This window comes from Schistocerca gregaria, chromosome 2, assembly GCF_023897955.1.
Source record: "Schistocerca gregaria isolate iqSchGreg1 chromosome 2, iqSchGreg1.2, whole genome shotgun sequence".
In the NCBI taxonomy this organism is placed as follows: Eukaryota; Metazoa; Arthropoda; class Insecta; order Orthoptera; family Acrididae; genus Schistocerca; species Schistocerca gregaria.
In genome coordinates this window covers 860,854,996-860,879,335 of record NC_064921.1, presented here as the reverse complement: position 1 = coordinate 860,879,335, position 24,340 = coordinate 860,854,996, and the positions used below count along the sequence as shown (strand labels likewise).

The 24,340-nt window shown below is 42.1% G+C and overlaps 1 protein-coding gene across 1 annotated transcript; it reads right to left on the bottom strand.

The window, feature by feature from the left end:
- Positions 1-3,054: 3,054 nt before the first annotated feature.
- LOC126336020 (uncharacterized) lies at positions 3,055-22,568 on the bottom strand. Its single transcript, XM_049999498.1, has 2 exons — positions 21,520-22,568; positions 3,055-3,088 (listed from the first exon to the last, which is right to left on the bottom strand). The coding sequence occupies exons 1-2, from the start codon at positions 22,566-22,568 to the stop codon at positions 3,055-3,057; spliced, it is 1,083 nt and encodes a 360-aa protein (XP_049855455.1).
- Between the last annotated feature and the right edge of the window lie 1,772 nt (positions 22,569-24,340).

Below are 24,340 nucleotides of genomic sequence, written 5' to 3'. Positions count from 1 at the left end.
AGGTAGCTACGGATAAGTACGTCATTGCTATCAAACAAGTATACATTGAGGTGACAAAAGTCACCCAGTATCGTTTCGGACCGGTTTTTTGCCCGGCGTAGTGTAGCAAAACGACGTATCATGGACTCAACATTTCGTTGGTAGTCCCCTGCAGAAATACTGAGCCGTGTTGTCTCTACAGGGTGTTACAAAAAGGTGTGACCAAACTTTCAGGAAACATTCCTCACACACAAAGAAAGAAAATATGCTATGTGGACATGTGTCCGGAAACGCTTACTTTCCATGTTAGAGCTCATTTTATTGCTTCTCTTCAAATCACATTAATCATGGAATGGAAACACACACCAACAGAACGTACCAGTGTGACGTCAAACACTTTGTTACAGGAAATGTTCAAAATGTCCTCCGTTAGCGAGGATACATGCATCCACCCTCCGTCGCATGGAATCCCTGATGCGCTGATGCAGCCCTGGAGAATGGCGTATTGTATCACAGCCGTCCAAAATACGAGCACGCAGAGTCTCTACATTTGGTACCGGGGTTGCGTAAACAAGAGCTTTCAAATGCCCCCATAAATGAAAGTCAAGAGGGTTGAGGTCAGGAGAGTGTGGAGTCCATGGAATTGGTCCGCCTCTACCAATCCATCGGTCACCAAATCTGTTGCTGAGAAGCGTACGAACACTTCGACTGAAATGTGCAGGAGCTCCATCGTGCGTGAACCACATGTTGTGTCGTACTTGTAAAGGCACATGTTCTAGCTGCACAGGTAGAGTATCCCGTATAAAATCATGATAACGTGCTCCATTGAGCGTAGGTGGAAGAACATGGGGCCCAATCAAGACATCACCAACAATGCCTGCCCAAACGTTCACTGAAAATCTGTGTTGATGAGTTGATTGCACAATTGTGTGCGTATTCTCGTCAGCCCTCACATGTTGACTCTGAAAATTTACAATTTGTGCACGTTGGAATGAAGCCTCATCCGTAAAGAGAACATTTGCACTGAAATGAAGGTTGACACATTGTTGGATGAAACACTCGCAGAAGTGTACCTGTGGAGGCCAATCAGCTGCTGATAGTGCTTGCACACTCTGTACATGGTAAGAAACAACTGGTTCTCCCGTAGCACTCTCCATACAGTGACGTCGTCAACGTTACCTTGTACAACAGCAACTTCTCTGACGCAGATATGAAGGTTATCGTCAACTGCGCGAAGAACTGCCTCGTCCATTGCAGGTGTCCTCGTCGTTCTAGGTCTTCCCCAGTCACGAGTCATAGGCTGGAATGTTCCGTGCTCCCTAAGACGCAAAGCAATTGCTTCGAATGTCTTCCTGTTGGGTCACCTTCATCTGGAAATCTGTCTCGATACAAACGTACCGCGCCACGGCTATTGCCCCGTGCTAATTCATTCATCAAATGGACGTCTTGGACGTCTGCCAACTCCGCATTTGTAAACATTGCACTGACTGCAAAACCACGTTCGTGATGAACACTAACCTGTTGATGCTACGTACTGATGTGCTTGATGCTAGTACTGTAGAGCAATGAGACACATGTCAACACAAGCACCGAAGTCAACGTTACATTCCTTCAATTGGGCCAACTGGCGGTGAATCGAGGAAGTACAGTACATACTGACGAAACTAAAATGAGCTCCAACTTGGAAATTAGCGTTTCTGGACACATGTTCACATAACATCTTTTCTTTATTTGTGTGTGAGGATTGTTTCCTGAAAGTTTGGCCGTACCTTTTTGTGACACCCTGTATAACCGTCCATAACTGCGAAAGTGTTGTCGGTGAAGGACTTTATGCATGAAGTGAACTCTCACTTTTGTCTCATAAACGTGGGATGGGATTCATGTCGGGCAATCTGGGTTACCAGATCGTTCACTCGAACTGTCCAGAACGTTCTTCAAGCCAATCGCGAAAAATTGTGGCCCGGTGGCATGGTGCATTGTCTCTATAAAATTCCATCAGTTTTTGGGAGCATGAAATCCATAAATGACTACAAATGGTCACCAAGTAACCAAACATAACCATTCTCAGTCAATGATCGGTTCAGTTTTACCAGAGGAATCGGTTCTTTCCATGTAAACACGACCCACACTGTTATGGAGCCACTGTCAGCGTTCACAGTCCCTTATTGACAGCTTGGGTCGATGGCTTCGTGAGGTCTGCGCCACACTCGAACCCAAACCTCCAACTCTTACCAACTGAAATCGGGACTCATCTGGCCAGGCCGTAAAGGCACTCACATCGGTCGTCTGCTGCCATACCCCATTCTCCACACTGTCCAAACGGATACGTCCGAGATACGTTTAACATTGTTTTCTGCAGTTATTTCACGCTGTTTTGCTTGTCTGTTAGCACTGACAACTCCACGCAAATGCCGCTACCTTCGGTCGTTAAATGAAGGCCGTCTGTCACTGCATTGTCCTTGGTGGGAGATACTGTCTGAAATTTGGTATTCTAGGCACCCTCTTGACACAGTGGATCCCGGAATTCTGAATGCCCTAACGATTTCCGAAATGGAATGTCCTATGCGTCTAGCCACAACTATCATTCTCCATTCAGAGTCTGTTAATTCCTGTCTAGCAGCCAGAATCACATCGGCACCAGTAATAAAACATATGATACAAACAGATCTTGATTTAAAGTAACTTATTTCTAGTTAAATAAAAAAATAAAGTTTCGGAATAAAATTCATTTAAAGATGATTAGCGCGAGCATAGTGAACGCTAGTTGCCGAGCAAGTCAGGAGGGTATGTGGGATAAGGTATCCTCCCATCTGAAGTAATATCTATTTGGATTTTATGTCTGTTTTAGTGCCGGTTGCAATGCAACAATATGGAAACCACAATAAATGAGAATTGTGGAGGTGACTAGCACACAGAAGCACCACCATGTGCTGATAATGGTGTATCTAAAATTGTGGTTTTAATATTGTTAAATTTTATAGAAACAATGGATGTGTAATGTTTCTAGATACATTTATACATGATGTAGTTTTGTGACACAATATGAATGGCAATTAAGTACATACCAATAGCCAGCTACACAATATAGTTCACATTACTACCACTTTGACTGTAAAGAATTTTTGCAGCTTTAAAATCACTCACTCTGTTGTAGTCGCTTCTGTTGTACCTCGATAAAAAAGTATTTCCTTAAAATGGCTACTTTTGCGATGTACAAATAACCAACTACGTATAGACAATGCATTATTGTATTCCGACGTTTGGATCAAGGGAGACATAGTCATGTATGGTGTACGCTGAGTCCAGTTATGAGGCAATTGTTATCAGCAGCCTCAGTGCAATTTGAACTTTTCACGTGTCTAGTCCAAGAGACATTATGCCAAATAACGGCTGAAATGTGTTAACGTTATCTAATTTCACCCACACACTTGCATGTGAAATTTATACAATTGTACTTCGGAGTTAATATGCATGCAGTGGTATTTTAATCGCTTCCTGTATTAACTTCAGCAATGAAGATGGTCACTCAGTGATCGAAATTTAGATCTGATACAATAAGCTTTTGACAATGTTGACTGGAATACTCTTTTTCAAATTCTAAAGGTGGCAGGGGTAAAATACAGGGAGCGAAAGGCTATTTACAATTTGTACAGAAACCAGATGGCAGTTATAAGAGTTGAGGGACATGAAAGGGAAGCAGTGGTTGGGAAGGGAGTAAGACAGGGTTGTAGCCTCTCCCCGATGTTATTCAATCTGTATATTGAGCAAGCAGTAAAGGAAACAAAAGAAAAATTTGGAGTAGGTATTAAAATTCATGGAGACGAAGTAAAAACTTTGAGGTTCGCCGATGACATTGTAATTCTGTCAGAGACGGCAAAGGACTTGGAAGAGCAGTTGAACGGAATGGACAGTGTCTTGAAAGGAGGATATAAGATGAACATTAACAAAAGCAAAACGAGGATAATGGAATGTAGTCAAATTAAATCGGGTGATGCTGAGGGAATTAGATTAGGAAATGAGACACTTAAAGTAGTAAAGGAGTTTTGCTATTTAGGAAGTAAAATAACTGATGATGGTCGAAGTAGAGAGGATATAAAATGTAGACTGGCAATGGCAAGGAAAGCGTTTCTGAAGAAGAGAAATTTGTTAACATCGAATATAGATTTATGTATCAGGAAGTCGTTTCTGAAAGTATTTGTTTGGAGTGTAGCCATGTATGGAAGTGAAACATGGACGATAACTAGTTTGGACAAGAAGAGAATAGAAGCTTTCGAAATGTGGTGCTACAGAAGAATACTGAAGATAAGGTGGATAGATCACGTAACTAATGAGGAGGTATTGAATAGGATTGGGGAGAAGAGAAGTTTGTGGCACAACTTGACTAGAAGAAGGGATCGGTTGGTAGGACATGTTTTGAGGCATCAAGGGATCACAAATTTAGCATTGGAGGGCAGCGTGGAGGGTAAAAATCGTAGAGGGAGACCGAGAGATGAGTACACTAAGCAGATTCAGAAGGATGTAGGTTGCAGTAGGTACTGGGAGATGAAGCAGCTTGCACAGGATAGAGTAGCATGGAGAGCTGCATCAAACCAGTCTCAGGACTGAAGACAACAACAATAAACACAAGTTACGACTGACTGCAGTACCTTCTTTCACCATTACAAACAACTACGATCGCTGAACCTTTCCAGGTTCCACATAGAGTCAGATTTAAAAAAGCATCTGTATCTTATAATAAGCGGACCTAGTGTTAAGTTCCCAGTGAACGTAATGATGGAGAGCTGTTTGGTGTGGTCTAGGCGACAGCATACCTGCTGTGTCGCGACAAGGGAGTGCCGCAATAAGAACTACTTATCTGCTTGACCCTGGCAGCCGCCAAGTGTCTGTAGCACCAGCCACAGCAAGCGGCGGCATGCGCTGTGCCGTGGTCATCTGTATTTCTTGTTCACTCTGTTCGTCCACGAGATACAGAGTCCTGTACACGTACGTGCCCAATTTGATGCCGTGCTCCTTGACTTCAGGAAGGCATTTATACAGTTCTGCACTGTTGTTTAGTGAGCTTACCGAGTATCTGTTCGGGTCTGTGAATAGATTCAGGACTCCCTTGCAGACAAAGGTCAACATTTCGCTCTTATCGGAACAAAGTCGAAAAAAGGGAAGGCAATTTCAGGAGCAGCCCAAGTGAGTGTAGTAGGACCGTACTATTTAACTATGTACAAATCATATAGTGGATACAGTCAGAATCTCTACTAGGCTGTTAGCAGATGCAGTTGTCTGTAAGAAGGCAGCATCGCTGGATGACTTAACTAATTGCAAGAAGACCTGTAGACGATCAATGATTGATGTAGAAGCTGCAGCTGACCCTGAAGAAAAATAAATATAACATATTGCGCACAAAAGGCAAAGTAATCTGCTTCTGTACAACTACACTTTTGGTAACGAATCACTGGGAATATTAACTACAGCAAAATACCTAGAAGTAAACATCCAGGAACATCTAAAATAGAATAACCACATAAAGGAAGTAGTAGGAAAAGCAGATGCCAGACAGACTCATCGGGAGAATCTTAAGAGAATGTAATTTATCTACGAAATAAGTGGCTTAGAAAACACCTTTTCGTCCGTTTCTCGAGCATAGCTCGTCAGGCTAGATTAGTGGACGTCAATTTTTTTTTGCTCAGGAGACATTACTGACATTGTAACGCAACACCTCGGGCAGCATAGGGAGATGGGAAGGAGGGGAGTAAAGTGACCACTCAAAGAGAAATTCAAATTTCACTAAACCATGGTTATTGACATAAGCCTACCACTTACACATCTGGATCTACATGTTGTAAGCCATCACAACAAATATTCCTAAGTGAGAAAGAAAGTAATGTACTGAAATTACATGAATTTTTCTGAAGGTTTAGATAGCGACCTAATTTCCGTACGTAAGTGGGTGCTGTGGACAAGATCATCGCAATAGGATCCCATGTTGTTTTTTTGATTTGCAGGCACATTTTTTAGGAATCTTGATTCCCTAGTGCCTGAAAGAATGGCAAGCGCTTGCAGGAGACCGTTTCAATTGGACTTTTGTATGCGGCCAAATATAACATAACACTGGCTATTTTTGTAACTTAATTAATTGAAAATTAACACAAATGGATAGAATGGCGATGCGAGGTTGTTCGCAGATGATGCTGTAATTTACCGTCTAGTAAGGTCATCCGCAGACCAGTATCAGTTGCAAAGCGTTTTAGAAAAGATTGCTGTATGGTGTGGCAGGTGGCAGTTGACACTAAATAACAGGCAGAATATGGTGCTGCGGTCGGCAACGCCTATGTAAGACAACAAGTGCAGTTCAAATTCAAGTAGCTCTGAGCACTAATGGGACTTAACTTCTGAGGGCATCAGCCTCCTAGATCTTAGAGCTACTTATACCTAACTAACCTAAGGTCATGACAGCCATTTATGCCCGAGGCAAGAGTCGAACATGCGACCGTAGCCGTGCGTGGTACAGACTGTAGCGCCTAGAACCGCTCGGCCACACCGGCCGCCAACGAGTGCAGTTTTTAGGTCGTTTGCTGCTGCTACAGTGGCAGGTTATAAAGATTTAAGTGAGTTTGAACCTGGTTTTATAGTCAACGCACAAGCGATGGAACATAGCATCTCCGAGGTAGTGATCAAGTGGGGTTTTCACCGTACGACAATTTCACGAGTGTACCGTGAATGTCAGGGATCCGGTAAAACACCAAATCTCCGACATCGCTGAGGCCGGAGGAAGATCCTGCATGAATGGGACCAACAACGAATGGATAGAATCGTTCAAGGTGACAGAGATGCAACACTTCTGCAAATTGCTGCAGATTTCAGTGCTGCGCGATCAAGAAGTGTCAGCGTGCGAACCATTCAAAGAAACATCACCGATTTCGGAGCCAAAGGCCCATACGTGTACCCTTACACTATGTGATCCAAAGTATCCGGCCAGTCCCAAACACAAAAGTTTTTCATATTAGGTGCGTTGTGCTGCCACCTATTGCCAGATACTCCATGTCAGCGACCTCAGTGTCGTCAGTCTTCGTGAGAGAGCAGAATAGAGCGCTCCACGGAACTCACAGACTTCGAAGGTGATCAAGTGATTGGGTGTAACTTGTGTCATACGTCTGTACCCAAGATTTTCCACACTCCTAAACATCCATAGGTCCACTGTTTCCAGTGTGATAGTGAAGCGAAAACGTGAAGGGATTCATACAGCACAAAAGCGTACAGGTCGACTTCGTCTGTTGACTGACAGAGACCGCCGACAGTTGAAAGGGTCGTAATATGTAATAGGCTGGCATCTATTCAGACCATCACACAGGAATTCCAAACTGCATCAGGATCCACTGCAAGTACTATGAAAGTTAGGCGGGAGGTGAGAAAATTTGGATTTCATGGTCGAGCGGCTGTTCATATGCCACACATCACGCCGACATCAGACCAAACGACGCCATGCTTGGTGTGAGGAGGGTAAACAGTGGGCGATTAAACAGTGGAAAACGGTGAGTGGAGTGACGAATCACGGTACACAATATGGCGATCCGATGGCAGAATGTGGGTATGGCGAATGCTTGGTCAACGTCATCTGCGAGCGTGTGTAGTGCCAACAGTAAAATTAGGAGGCGATGGTGTTATGGTGTGGTCGTGTTTTCCATGGAGGGGGCTTGCACCACTAGTTGTTTTGCGTCGCAGTATCACAGGACTGCATTGATGTTTTAAGCACCTTCTTGCTTCCCACTGCCGAGGAGAAATTAGGCGATGGCGATTACATCTTTCAACACGATCGAGCTTCTGTTCATACTTCACGGCTTGTGGAGGAGTAATTAGACGACAATAACATCCCTGTAATGGACTGGCCTGCACAGAGTCCTGTCTTGAATCCTATTGAACACCTTTGGGGTCTTTTGGAACGCCGATTTCTTGTCAGGCCTCACCGATCGACATCGAAACCTCTCCTCAGTGCAACACACAGTAAAGAATGGGCTGCCATTCCCCTAGAAACCTTCCAGAACCTAACTGACCGTATACCTGCGAGACTGGAATCTGTCATCAAGTGTAAGGGTGGGTCAGTAGCATATTGAATTCTAGCATTACCGATGGAGGGCCCGATGAACTTGTAAATAATATTCAGCCATTCCATTGCAGTTTAGGTTATGTAGAAAGGACAGAAAAATCGCTGAACTGGGGGCAAAAATTTGTGCCCTTAAGGCTGAATTAGAAAACGTGAACTTGGAATTATGTAGGTTAAGGGAGGAAAAATTAGGTGCAGTGTACCAGGTCACAAGTTTTGTGAAACCAAGTGCTAGCCTTGGCCAGGTGACAGAAAAGTTAGGTCAGCTATGCAGGGACTTTGGGAAGGAAGATCAGATAATTGTAGTTGGGGGAGCAGGAAACAGCCTGGCTATGAATTCAAGATACAGTATTAGGAGTGACCTGGATAAAATAGGAGCAGAAACTGAGCACAAAAATGTGGGATTTGTGGAGGTCTTTCAGCGCCGTGATCAGCCCTGGGTAAATACTGCTGTAAGGCATGTTAGCACTGAGCTGAACAGGATGCTCCAGACACCGGCAAAATCTCACGTAAGTGTTGTTCCAGTAAATGATGTTGGTAGGTGGGGGTACACTACACATGGCCTGCACCTGAGTAGGATGGGGAAAAATGAGTTAGCTTCTCTACTAGTGGAAACTGTAAGGGGGTCCACAGTCACACAAGGGGTGATCCCTGTGGTTAATGGGTCCAGGCATACAGATTTTTTAGGTTAATGCCAAAGTCCAGACAGATGACAATCAAGATAAATAGAATAAAAGAAACTTTATGTACAGTAAATAAGGGTAAAGCCAAGAGCAGTATCAACTTACTTCATCAAAATATCAGGGGATTAAAAATAAAGTAGATCAGCTATTAGTGTGATTAGATGATCTCGAAAATAAGAATGAGATTGATATAATCTGTCTGTCTGAACAGCATGTACCTATGGGCGTGGATTGTGTAAATATAAGTGGGTCTAATTTAGCATCTTACACTTGTAGATCTAGGATGGATAAAGAAGGAGTTGCCATTTGCATAAAACAATGGTGTAAATGCAAAACTGTAGAGGTGAGCAAATTTTGTGTTGATCAGCACTTTGAGGTTTGTGCATGTGAACTTCAGCTAGATAATGTAGTTTGATATTAGTAACAGTGTACAGGTCCCCATTAGGAGACTGGGAGCTATTCATAAAAACCTTTGACTCCCTATTATGCTCTCCGTAAGACAAAAAGAAGAAGTTATTAAGCTGTGGTGATTTCAATGTTAACTTTCTAAATAACTCTGAGAGGAGAAGTGAAATAGAAGTGTTATTAACAACATATAACTTAGAATCAGTGATCTATTTCGCTACACTTATTGCTCAAAACAATAGCACGCTATTAGGTAATGTATTTGTACAGAAAGAGGATGTAAAACAAACACATGCTTTCCCTGTTGTAAATGGATTGTCAGACCATGATGCACAAATGTTTAACTTACAAAACCTAACAGGGTTTACAGTTTGGAAACCATTAAGTAAAATTGTAACGTCGCTCAACCTGGTATCCATCGAGCACGTCAAAGAAAGCTTAATAATTGTTAATTGGGGAGATGTATATAATGATCCAAATGCTAACGATAAATGCAACATATTTCTTGATAAATTTATATCCATCTTTGAACATTGTTTCCCAAAGAAAATTACTGTATGAAACTCTACACACTTTTAAAAGTAACCTTGGATTCCTACAGGTATTAAAGTTTCTTCTGAAAGCGAAAGAAAACTTTATGAGACAGCAAGAACTAGTAAAGATGCAGAAGTAGTTTTACACTATAAAAATGATTGTAACATACCGAGAAAAGTTGTAAGGAAATAAAGAAATATGTATGTTAGAGAAGAAATTAACAACTCTGGCAATAAAATCAAATCAATACGGAATGTCGTTAGAAGACAGACAGGAATAGTAACCACTGGGGTAGGTAGTATTACTATTAAGGAGAACGAGACTATCGTAAACCAACAGTCCACAAGTAGCTAATGTATTTAACAACCATTTCTTAAGTGTAGGAGAAAAAATTGGTGAGAACAGTTCAAAATAAAAACCCAGGCAGTACATGGAAGAGTCTGTTTTGAAAAATTTAGTCAAATTAAGTTTCACCTAACAAGCTCTTGTGAAATAAGTAAAATTACTAATTCTTTGAAAAATAAATGTTCTGTTGGAGTAGATGACATCACTAATAAGATATTAAAACAATTTGGAGCAATTACAGCTGATGTTTTGAATCACATATCTAATGCATCATTAACTCAAGGCATTTACCCACACAGGTTAAAGTATGCCATTGCCAGGCCGATCTATAAAAAGAGGGACACCACTGATTTCAGTAATTATCGGCCACTAGCCTTGATTACAGCGTTTTCAAAAATCTTAGAGAAAGTAATATACTCATGAGTGGTTAGCCATCTCAGCGGTAATGCCATACTTGGGTAAACCACAGTACGGATTTCAAAAATGCTGTTCCACTGAGACAGCAATATACAATTTCACTGTCCACATAATGGAGTCTTCAAATAGTAAAATTTCACCAATAGGAATTTTCTGTGACTTGTCCAAAGCATTTAATCGGGCAAACAATTACATGATGTTACAGAAATAACAGTTTTATGGTATAAATGGAATAGCATATGAGTGGTTTATGTCTTACCTACAGAACAGGAAGCAAAAAGGTTCCTTATATGGGTCAAGCGATTTAAATAAGTTTGCCACTTCATCTAACTGGTGTGAAATAACATTAGGTGTTCCACAGGGTTCAACCATGGGTCCCCTTCTGTTTTTGATATATGTGAACGACATCCCTTCCTATCTTAAACGGGAAGCAGAAATGACACTGTTTGCTGATCATACAAGCATCGTTATTAATCCGGTGAAAGAAACTCCAATTGAAAATGATACAAATAAGTTGTTTGGAAAAGTCATTAATTGGTTTTCTGCAAATGGGCTTGCTCTAAACTTTGAAAAAAACGCAGTACATCCCATTTTCTGCTGCAAAAAGTGCAGTTCCTTCAATAAACATAACACATCAACAGAAGTCAGTAGACAGGGTAGAGCATACTAAATTTCTGGGTGTACACGTGGTAAGAATCTTAATTGGAAAATTTATATTTTGGATCTTCTAAGGCGACTAGGTTAAGCAACTTTTGGAATAAGAATAATTGCCAATTTTGAGGATATAGAAATTGGTGAGGTAATATACTTTGCATACTTTCACTCTCTGATGTCATACAGAATAATATTTTCGGGTAACTCAACATTTAGACAAAAAGTATACACTGCTCAAAAGAAAATGTTTAGGGTTCATAGTAGCACATCTTGTAGGCATCTTTTTAAAAGATTGTGAATCCTTACAACAGCCTCACAGTACATTTACTCACTAATGAAATTTGTTCTCAACAACATGGGCCACTTTAAAAACAACAGTGACATTCATGATTATAATATCAGAAAAAAGAGAGACTTACACTATCCTTTACTCAACCTATCTTTGGCACAGAAAGGGGTAAAACATGGTGCTATAAAAATTTTCGACAAATTACCAGATGAAATAATATGTCTGACAGAGAGCAGTAATATCTTCAACAATAAATTGAAATCATATCTCTTTGAAAACTCCTTCTATATCACAGATGAATTCTTGAATAGGAATAAATAAATCTATAAATTTAGTATATGCATTTTGTGACATTTAAGGGAAAAAAGGTTAAATGTTGTTGTGGTCTTCAGTCCAGAGACTGGTTTGCTGCACATCTTCGTGCTACTCTATCCTCTGCAAGCTTCTTCATCTTCCAGTACCTACTGCAACCTACATCCTTCAGAATCTGTTTAGTGTATTCATCTCTTTGTGTCCCTCTACTATTTTTACCCTCTGCACTGCCCTCCAGTACTAAATTTGTGATCCCTTGATGCCTCAGAATATGTCCTACCAACCGATGCCATCTTCTTGTCAAGTTATGTTACAAATATCTCTTCTCCCTAATTAATTCAATACCTCCTCATTAGTTATGTTATCTACCCATCTAATTTTCAGCATCATTCTGTAGTACCACATTTCGAAAGCTTCTCTTCTCTTCCTGTCTAAACTATGTACTGTCCACGTTTCACTTCCATACATGGCTACACTCCATAAAAATACATTCAGAAAAGACTTCCTCAAACCTAAATCTAGACTCGATGTTAACAAATTTCTCTTCTTCAGAAAAGGTTTCCTTGCCATTGCCAGTCTACATTTTATATCCTCTCCACTTCGACCATCATCAGTTATTTTGCTCCCCAAATAGGAAAGCTCATTTACTACTTTAAGCGTCTCATTTTCTAATCTAATACCCTCAGCATCACCCGATTTAATTCGACTACATTCCATTATCCTCCTTTTCCTTTTGTTGATGTTCATCTTATATCCTGCTTTCAGGACACTGTCCATTCCGTTCAGCTGCTCTTACAGGTCGTTTGCTGTCTCTGACAGAATTACAATGACATCGGCGAACCTCAAAGTTTTAATTTCTATCTCCATAGATTTTAATCCCTACTCCAATTTTTTCTTCTGTTTCCTTTACTGCTTGCTCAATATACAGATTGAATAACATCGCGGAGAGGCTACAACCCTGTCTCTCTCCCTTCCCAACCTCTGCTTCCCTTTCATCCCCCTCGATGCTTATAACTGCCATCTGGTTCTTGAACAAATTGTAAATAGCCTTTCGCTCCCTGTATTTGACCCCTTTTACCTTCACAATTAGAAAGAGAGTATTTCAGTCAACCTTGTCAAAAGCTTTCTCTAAGTCTACAAATGCTAGAAACGTGGGTTTGCTTTTCCTTAATCTATTTTCTAAGATAAGTCGTAGCATCAGTATTGCCTAACGTGTTCCAATATTTCTACGGAATCCAAAATGATCTTCCCACAAGGTCAGCTTTCACCATTTTTTCCATTTTTCCGTAAAGAATTCGTGTTATTAGTTTGCAGCTGTGGCTTATTCAACTGATACTTCAGTAATTTTCACATCTGTGAACCCCTGCTTTGTCAGGGCTGGCTCTATCAAGGCTACTAGTAGTTCTAACGGAATGTTGTCTACTGCCAGGGCCTTGTTTCGACTTAGGTCTTTCATTGCTCTGTCAAACACTTCACGCAGTATCATATCTCCCATTCAATCTTAATCTACATCCTCGTCCATTTCCATAATATTGTCATCAATGACATCGCCCTTGTGTAGACCTTCTGTATACTCCTTCCACCTTTCTGCTTTCCCTTCATTGTTTCGAAATGGGTTTCTATCACAGCTCTTGATATTCATGCCACTGGTTCTCTTTTCTCCAAAGGTATCTTTAAGTTTCCTGTAGGCAGTATCTATCTTACCCCCAGTGATATACACCTGTACATCCTTACATTTGTCCTCTAGCCATCCCTAATTAGCCATTTTGCACTTCCTGTCGATCTCATTATTGAGACGGTTGTATTCCTTTCTGCCTGCTTCATTTACTACATTTTTTTTTTTATTTTCTCCTTTCACCAATTGAATGCAGTATCTCTTCTGTTATCCATGGATTCCTATTAGCCCTCGTCTTTTTACCTATTTGATCCTCTGCTGCCTTCACTTTTCATCTTTCAGAGCTACCCTTCTTCTTCTACTGCATTTCTTTCCCCCATTCTTGTCAGTCGTTACCTAATGCTCTCCCTGAAAGTCTCTACCACCTCTGGTTCTGTCAGATTATGCAGGTCCCATCTCTTTAAATTTCCACCTTTTTGTAGTTCCTTTAGTTTTACTCTACAGTTCATAACCAATAGATTGTGGTCAGAGTCCACATCTGCCCCTGTAAATGTCTTGCAATTTAAATCGTGTTTCCTAAATCTCTGTTTACCATTATATAATCTATCGGATACCTGTCAGTATCTCAAAGCTTCTTCAATGTATACACCTTTCTTTTATGAATCTTGAATCAAGTGTTAGCAATGATTAAGTTATGCTGTGTGCAAAATTCTACCAGGCGGCTTCCTCTTTCATTCCATACCCCATTCCATATTCACCTACTACATTTCCTTCTCTTCTTTTTTCTACTATAGAATTCCAGTCACCCGTGACTATTAAATTTTCGTCTCCCTTCACTATCTGAATAATTTCTTTTATCTCATCATACATTTCATCAACCTCTTCGTCATCTGCGGAGCTAGTTGGCAAATAAGCTTGTACTACTGCGGTAGGGGTGGGCTTCGTACCTATCTTGGCCACAAAAATGTGTTCACTATGCTGTTTGTAGTAGGTTACCCTCATTCCTATTTTGTTACGGGTATGGAGACGACCTCATGAATCTATGGACCCATGCATATCATCAGGGGACTGTTGAAGTTGGTGGAGGCTCTGTAATGGTGTGGGGCGTGTGCAGTTGGAGTGATATGGGAGCACTGATACGTCTAGATACGTCTCTGACAGGTGACACATACGTAAGCCTCCTTTCTGGTCACGTGCATCCATTCATGTCCATTGTGCATTCCGACGGACTTGGGCAATTCCAGCTGTATAAAGCGATACCCCACACGTCCAGAAGTGCACAGAGTGGTACCAGTAACACTCATCTGAGTTTAAAAACTTCCGCTGCCCACCAGACTCACCATACATGAACATTATTGAGCATATCTGGGATGACTTGCAACGTGCTCTTCAGAAGAGATCTCCACCACCTCGTACTCTTACCGATTTGTGGATAGTCCTCCAGGATTCCTGGTGTCAATTCCCTCCAGCACTACCTCAAATATTAGTCGAGTCCATGCCACGTAATCTTCCGGCACTTCTGCGTGCCCGCGGGGGTCCTACACGGTATTAGGCTGGTGTACCAGTTTCTTTGGTTCTTCAGTGTATACCGCAGCAGCTGACCGTTGCGGGCGTTCGTAAGTTGTCAGCACTGGATGAAAAACAATAAAATCTTTCCCCTCTCACTTCTTTTAACTCTGCAGTGGCCTCGGCACATAACACTTTGCTCCTGACGTAAGTGGCAGACTTTACTTAGCTCACGGCCAAATTCACGAACGTCAATTAAATTAAGCGCATTTTGAAATTTTACTGTTTCTATATGTTTTTTGTTTGTTACTGAGCGAGAAAAATACTGTCTTAAGAAGGTCTTAACGTTAGTTGACGTTTCTGGATGGTGCTGTTAGTTGCTAGAAGCATATTGCCATAAAATACGGCTGAGAACAGCGGGCTGCACGAATGCTTGATTCGGGCCGCTTTCGACGACCGAGTGTCTAGACCGTTACCAGGCTGGGCTCATAGAAGAGACAGACAAGTTCTAAAGAACAACTGCGCGTTTGTCACGGGATCGTTTAGTTGACCCTAAAATGTTGCGTCGTCTCTTAACGAACTTCACTGTCAGACGGTACAAGAGAGGCGTTGTTCATCATTGAGAGGCTGACTATTAATTCGGGAGAGTACGTTCCTGGAAGAGTATGGCTACGTACTGCTTCCTTCCACATAAGACTCGGGAAATAAGCATACCGAAAAAATCGAAGAAATTACAGCCAACGAGGGGATTTACCGATACTCATCCTTCCTGTGTGCTGTTCACGAACAGAACACGAAAGGATGATCAGACAGGGATAACCCAAGTACCCTCCTCCTCACACCGTAAACTGGCTCGCGGGAGATAGATGAAATGTTTTCGTAACATCTACACCCATACTTACGCAAATTAACCACAAGCCATTGTGTAAAAAAGTAACGAAGGGGTCCAGGATTGAATGTCTTATCAGCGACGGGTAATTACAGACGGAACACAATCACGTTTCGGTGAAGGAAGTGGGCCTAAGGAAAAACACGGAAAATGTTAATCTTGATGACCAGAGGTTGCCGTCTCCCAAATGCAATACCACTGTCTTCACGACTGTGTAAACGAACTGGTGAAATCAGAAGCAGAAAGGTAAAATGGCAGGCTTGCAATTGTCGTAGGAGTGCTGTTCACATGGTCCGAAAGTCACACGAAAGCGTTTAAGGGGACATGTTCGAGAAAATACCAAAAATTTGATAAAATTTCTTGGTCTACAGAAAAGAATATTTCTTTCTCATTTCAAATGGCTCTGAGCACTCTGGGACTTAAAATCCGAGGTCATCAGTCCCCTAGAACCTACAACTACTTCAACCTAACTAACCTAAGGACATGACACACATCCATGCCTGAGGCAGGATTCGAACTTGGGACCGTAGCAGTCACACGGTTCCGGACTGAAGTTCCTAGAACCGCTCGGTCACCGCGGCCGGCTGCTGATTTCAAACATTTGTGGTTTACGGGCATTATCATTTTCCGTTCGTTCTAAAATTGAGATTGAACGTAATGTTGCACAGGGCCACCACGCCTAACAGTCAGTTTAAAGTGCGTCAGAATACGAGATGCATTACTTTGTTCTTCCGTGTTTTCCATCGTTAGTTACGGATCGTTGACACAGGTGTATTTTAGAAGGCGCTGACTCCCGGAACCAAAGTACAGGCATGTCTAGAAGACTATGGTTCGAATGTAAAGAAACATATGAGAATATAGGATTTCGGATTTTCATACGCGTGTGGTTATTGTGTGTTGTTTTGTTATTGTGTGTTCTTTTGTTTCTGCCTGTGTGTTTACTTGCTACAAATGCCGAGAGTAAAGAAACTTAGTTCCAAACGAAAGTTCCGCGGCACCCAATTACAAACACAACCGAATAATACACATCAGTTGCTTCAAAAGCCGCATGCGGAAACTGTCTCTAGAGGCAGTGCTTCTAGACGTAAACTTTCGCTTTCTGAATGTAATATGAACAAGCCTAGTACTATTGTGAGCAGAAATAACGACGGAAATGTTATTGTGAACCTAAATATGCTGTCAAGACTTCTGAAGAGTGCTGTGAAATGTAAGTACTGCAATTGTGGAGATAGTATTTCTAAGGGCATTTCAGCTAGGAAGGGTCTTTAAAGACGGTTAGTGATTGCCTGTAACTCGTATGAAGATGCACAGTGATACTATGACACCGCCAGTAACTGATAGTCGACATTACATTGTAAATGTTCAGCTTGCTTATGCAATGCAATGTATTGGAAGGGGAAGGAGAGCTGCCCAGACTTTTTGTGCAGTGATGGATTTACCTCTGCCTCCACTGAGGTTTGACAGATACAATAAATTAATACATAACGCTTTACGTGGTGTAAGTAAACATTCTATGAAAAGTGTAGAGAGGAAGTAGGAACCGTGTCTGAGAATACAGACATTATGGCAGCATTTGATGGAACTTGGCAGAAGAGAGGTCATACTTCTCCATATGCTCGATATGGGGTTGTAACTGCCACATTAATTGAAACTGGTAAGATACTACATTATGAATGTCGAACAAAACACTGTCAGGGTTGTTCAAGTACGTTTATTGGCTCTTATGTTTGTGTAAAGAACATTGACGACCCATGTGGAAACATGGAAACGAAAGGAGTTCTAAACATTTTTAGAAGATCAGAGGTCAGTCATGGTGAGAGGTATGTAGACTACCTAGGGGATGGAGACTGTAAAGGACACACTACTGTTGTTAATGACAGACCATATGGGGACACACTGATAGAAAAGCTTGAATGTGTTGGGCATGTACAAAAAAGAATGGGAGCTTGGCTGAGAAAATTATGTAAAGACTTCAGTGGAAAAAAACTGTCAGACGGAAAACACATAGGTGGTCCCGGTCGTCTTACAAAAGTGAAACTGATTCTTTGACTCAATATTATTTACTAGCAATAAGGAGAAATTTAGGAGATTTGGAGAACATGAGACGAGTTGTCTGGGCAACATGGTTTCACAGAGTGTCAACAGATGAAACCCCACAGCATACTATGTGTCCAAAAGGGGAAGATTCGTGGTGTAATTACTGGTTGAGCAATGATAACCACAAGCAGTCCATACCACTTGCTGTAATGGAGGCAGTTAGTTAGGTCTAATATAGGGATCTGGCAAATAAAAATCTACTTACGAAATGTATGCATGGTCTCTCTCAGAATGCAAATGAAAGCTTCAACAGCTGTATATGGGAGAGAATATCCAAAACTGCATTTGTTGGGCTGACAGTGCTCAAGACTGGTGTAATGGATGCAATAATAACATTCAATGATGGTGCAATTTCAAGGATCAATGTTACGAAGAAATTGGACATCCAGACGGAAAGGAATATGACATCAGCTCTAATTGCTATTGATAAGCGGCCGGTAATCGAAATAGAGACAGCTGCAGAAGCTGCTACCAAGGAGTCAAGGATAAAGAAAAGAATGAAGAGAAAGAGTATGGAGGATAAGGAAACAGGAGAACAACTGGAGTATACAGATGGAATGTTCTAAACGAGCATAGTGGTAAGTTAAGAAATCTGTAAATCTTCTTTTGCGATTTACCGAAAACTTGAATTTTCAGCATTCAGGTACACTTTTTTTTCTAAATGACTTAACTTTAACTCACAAAAATTGGTAAAGATATTTCCCGTGCCCACTATTTCCTGAAAAATTTATAACGTGATGATGATGTCGGTGATATTTGAGGTACAGTTTTAAATATCTTTGTTGTAGTGAAATATATTACTTGTCTTTTTCACAGATCAGCATCAAGGAAGGAAATTGGAGGCATAAAACATTTATGTGCATGTTGTCTGTACTCTGACTCTTTTTCCAAGCTGTGCAGTCAGTGGTACCAAAGAAAATGGTACCGCAGTGAAATAGTGTTCCTTTTTTTCTCTTATAAATATTGTTCTCAGTGCCAAAATATAGTAAATATCTCAATGATTTTTTGGTAAATACTTTGACTAATGATCCTAATTGTGTGTCAGAATTTTGAGCTAACTCTCATTTATAGATCAGTTACAATGTGAGAGTGAATATAATGTTAAAAATGGAGGCCGTTCAGGGACGTGTCCCCTTAATGCAAGTTACTATACAGTTGTACATCAGTGCGTGAAGCCCTCATAAAGCTTTCTAACTGAGAAAATCGAAGCAATTCAAAGCTCTATCGTAAATAGGCGTTGTAGGTCACACAGAGATGGGGTCTATTTTGTGAAACTGAATGGTGATTGTTGGCGCCAAGGAGACATTGCTGTTTTGAAACTCCACTGAATATGTCTAGAGAACCAGTTTTCGAGAATTCTTAGGAAGTAACTCCACTGTCTTCTGCATATGTATCGGTCAGGGATCATGAGAAAAAAAGGGAGAACAGAGTACATTTGCAGGTTTACCGTAATTTTTCCCTCACTCTATCCGCGGGCTAAAATATGTTTAAGGTGATCTCCACCATGTACTATACCTTTGCTTGCAGGGTATCACTGTCACTGAATCTCTCTATGTGGAAGCAAATATTGTAATAGATCCGATACTGATTCGCATAGTTCAGTGGAACGGCTTAATCACTACAATATTAAAGGTTGATGCCGCAATGGTGATCCTTTGTTAACCATGAAGCTGTGAGACGAAATGTTAATTCGATAATAAAATAACATTTTCCAAATACAGTTGACGGATTTTATAGGTTAACTCCTGAACATAGCTTCAAGTTGTTTTCACGAATATAAAATATTTTAGTTTCCTGACTCAATGAACATGTTGCAACAAATCAAAAGCTCAATTAACAAATGCGGATGTTCTAAGGTCCTTGCAAATTAAGCTACATTTGATGATAATGACAAAATATTTGCACTCATTTGTTTACGCATTATCAGAATCTGAAAAATGCTTCCTCTACATTACGAATTCTGCAACGTGCAGTGGGTTCGTCTCAATTTCTTTGGTACTTACAGTATTGGAGAATTTTGTCAGCAGGCACGAACGTTTTGACAGCCAGGATTTTTCCCATTCTGTAACATAGTTCAGCCCGCTATCTGTTCTTCATTTGTAGAAAAAAGTTTTTTATCTGTGCGAGAATCAAACCATAACAAAAATTAAGCTCTTCGTTTTGACTGTTATTGACTAGGTAGTATGCTTAATTACATACAACAGTAGACATTCGATAATTTGTTTTTGCAAATCCTAAAGATAAGCAAGCGATCTGTACAAAATTCAACGTAATGTATTCACTTTTTTAATTAAAATATGCGTCACTATGTTACACCAGTCTTATCATAGCATCGGCTTGTGCGTTTGAGAACAATTCCAGTGTCTCATATCAATTTCTGTTACATGTGTTTTGTCTATAACGATCCCTTAAATTTATCTAATTTTCTCTTTCAGAGTTGTACTGCGATTCAACTTATTATCAGGCCTACTATAGTGGGAGAGCCTACTAACTATGGGAGTATAAGCACAATTTCGTTAATGAGAGCTGAATGAAAAACTACGTTATACCCTATTACTTGGAGACAACATTCTGAATGCTTCATAATAGCAGACAGAAATGTTGATAACTTACTTAATCGAAACATGGACTACTACAATACCAGTTTACGACTACAGTATAACATACGTTTACCATCTTCGCACTGCAAATAATATCTGCTCAGTAAATATCCTTCGCACTGAACACAGTATCTGCTCAATAAACATCCTTCACATCTTTCTATACCTCATTATATCTCGTGGTCTTCAGCAAAGGTAAAGAAAAGCTAAAACGAGGCAACATTGAAGAATATTTCTCGACTCCTCTTACTGCTACGGTTAAAAAATATGCTACATTTGAATACAAGTTGCACAGTCTTTCATCAACAATATATTGAAATACAGATCACTACGATTAATCAGTTAACCGCGATGTTAGATCTTGGTGGTATTTTCTACTTACCGTTCCAGCATAGATTATTGTGCTTAGCCAATAATTTTAACAGCCTTTTGGTAAATATAAAGAACCACAGTGGACGCTACAAGCAACGCATATATCTTTCAGGTGCAATAAATCGTTAACGCTAACAGCCAGCCTGCCACAGATTTCTTAATCCAGAGATATTACTTGCGACTAACGAATACTTAACAGCTGAATAACGGAGAATGTGTACAGTGATGTGTCCACTTAATAACTGAGGTGTACGTGGAATACTTCGCAGTGAAACGATAGAGATACAACTAGCGTTGTATATTTCACGTATTAACACTGAATGTTTGCATGCACCTAAGTTAAACATCAGTTCTCTTTCATTTACATGTAAAAGAAAACACATAGGACTACATTTTTCTGTGCTCTGTGAGCAAATGTTTGTTCTCTCTTCATTTCTGTGTTATATTTCTATCTTTTCCCCTACTCATTGAAAACCATTAGGTTCATAGATTTCACTAGCCACATACCAATGTGAACAGATTAAACTTTATGTTTCAGAGCAAAAGTCAGCTATACCCTGTGATTTATTATTCAGTTCCATTACATAAAAATTCATTAAAGACAAGGCAAAGTACGCTTATAGCATTTATTTCTCAATTTATTATTTACATGAATTACATCTCTGTATCGATGGGAGGAGGTTAACAGTTCCGGCATTCGCCTTACAACCAAGGGAAACCTCCCAAAAACCTTGATCGGAACTGAGGACCCTGTAGCTCGGTGCACTGCAGGGGAGTTGGTGCGACGAGACGGAGAAGCGACGATACGGGGAGGCGACGATACGTGGAGGCGACGATACGTGGAGGCGACGATACGTGGAGGCGACGATACGTGGAGGCGACGATACGTGGAGGCGGCGATACGTGGAGGCGGCGATACGTGGAGGCGACGATACGTGGAGGCGACGATACGTGGAGGCGACGATACGTGGAGGCGACGATACGTGGAGGCGACGATACGTGGAGGCGACGATACGTGGAGGCGACGATACGTGGAGGCGGCGAGACGGGGAGGCGGCGAGACGGGGAGGCGGCGATACGTGGAGGCGGCGATACGTGGAGGCGGCGATACGTGGAGGCGGCGATACGTGGAGGCGGCGAGACGGGGAGGCGGCGAGACGGGGAGGCGGCGAGACAGGGAGGCGGCGAGACGGGGAGGCGGCGAGACGGGGAGGCGGCGAGACGGGGAGGCGGCGATACGTGGAGGCGGCGATACGTGGAGGCGGCGAGACGGGGAGGCGGCGATACGTGGAGGCGGCGAGACGAGGAGGTGGCGATACGTGGAGGCGGCGATATGTGGAGGCGGCGATACGTGGAGGCGGCGAGACGGGGAGGTGGCGAGACGGGGAGGCGGCGAGACGAGGAGGCGGCGAGACGGGGAGGCGGCGATACGTGGAGGCGGCGATACGTGGAGGCGGCGAGACGGGGAGGCGGCGAGACGGGGAGGCGGCGAGACGGGGAGGCGGCGATACGGGGAGGCGGCGATACGGGGAGGCGGCGAGACGGGGAGGCGGCGATACGTGGAGGCGGCGAGACGGGGAGGCGGCGATACGTGGAGGCGGCGGTACGTGGAGGCGGCGAGACGGGGAGGCGGCGAGACGGGGAGGCGGCGAGACGGGGAGGCGGATACGTGGAGGCGGCGATACGTGGAGGCGGCGAGACGGGGAGGCGGCGAGACGGGGAGGCGGCGAGACGAGGAGGCGGCGATACGTGGAGGCGGCGATACGGGGAGGCGACCATGCTGACCTCCCCTCTGCCGAACTGTACTGAATGTGGTCGCAGCGTGTTTCTTTATATACCCTCTACAGCTTTGTTGAGCTGTCGTTTCCTACGAAAGCGACTATGTCATTGTTGTTTCATCATATAGCTTTTGTCCATTATTATAAGATTAGCAATACGTTTCCGCATAAGTGCATGCTCAAGTTCTGTAGCAGTATCTATATCTACTCATACATTACGCAAACCTCTGTAAGGTGCATGGCGGAGAATACTTGGTGCCAGTATTAGCCATTTTTTGTCCTATTTCACTCGCGTATTCGGAGAGGGAGAAATACCTACAGCCTCTCAACGCGCCTTAATCTCTTTCACCTTATTTTTATCATCTCGACGTGATATATATGATGACGCGACAGAATTGTCGCACAGCCTTCTTCGAACACAGGTTCTGAAAATTTATCCAAGGTGGTTTCACGAGATAACGTCTCCTTTCTTCTAAAGGAAAGATGGAATATTGCTGTTTAACGTTCAGTTTACTGGAAGAGGCTGCAGTTGGAAATCGGCCGTACTGTTTCAAAGACACCATTACAGCATTCGCCTAAAGCTGTTTAATGAAATCATGACAAACCTTAATGTAATTGGATGTAGGGGGATTTGATAGCCGTCCTGCAGAATAGGAGGCGTCTTTCTTACCAAGAAACAACATCATTCGGTTTTCTTCCAAAGATCCACATGTTATTTCCCCAAGGTGCCTGCGACGTTTTCGAAAGCGTTATACCGATATGTTAGGATCCTAGGAGAACGTCCCGGAATTCGTTCGACGTCTACAGTCATATCTACCTGATAATGACTCCCATCAGTGGATCACTGCTATAAAATTCCTCACAGTAGCGCGTTGTATGCACTTTCCACAAACCCTTCCAATAAGACTTCCATCCGACTAATACTGGTTTTATGTATATATCATCGCTTCTTAACACTATTAAATATTAAAATATGTTCTGTGTTCCACAGGCTGGGTACTAATCCTGTAATCGGATATTAGGAGCTTTTTGTTCTTTTCACTTTGTTAATGTTCCACTTAGCCACTTTTAACGCTGTATACCATCTTCTGCGTCAATATAATATGATGTTTCCAAGCAGGGAATGTTCATTCCTGAGCAATGGCGTTTGTCCTATATCGAAAGTTAAGCAGGTAAATGGAGAAGCGTTATCTTTCTCCGTACTGAGAGCTATCCTTCCACAATAGGAACACACATCTGAGGTGACAAAGACGATCACGTGAATTGATTATAATCATTCTGAAAGTGTCTGTAGTTTAGTTAAGTCAACTAAGAATGCTTCCATCCCCGAGACATCTTATTACTTTTTAAACTGATTAATATACACTCCTGGAAATTGAAATAAGAACACCGTGAATTCATTGTCCCAGGAAGGGGAAACTTTATTGACACATTCCTGGGGTCAGATACATCACATGATCACACTGACAGAACCACAGGCACATAGACACAGGCAACAGAGCATTCACAATGTCGGCACTAGTACAGTGTATATCCACCTTTCGCAGCAATGCAGGCTGCTATTCTCCCATGGAGACGATCGTAGAGATGCTGGATGTAGTCCTGTGGAACGGCTTGCCATGCCATTTCCACCTGGCGCCTCAGTTGGACCAGCATTCGTGCTGGACGTGCAGACCGCGTGAGACGACGCTTCATCCAGTCCCAAACATGCTCAATGGGGAACAGATCGGAAGATCTTGCTGGCCAGGGTAGTTGACTTACACCTTCTAGAGC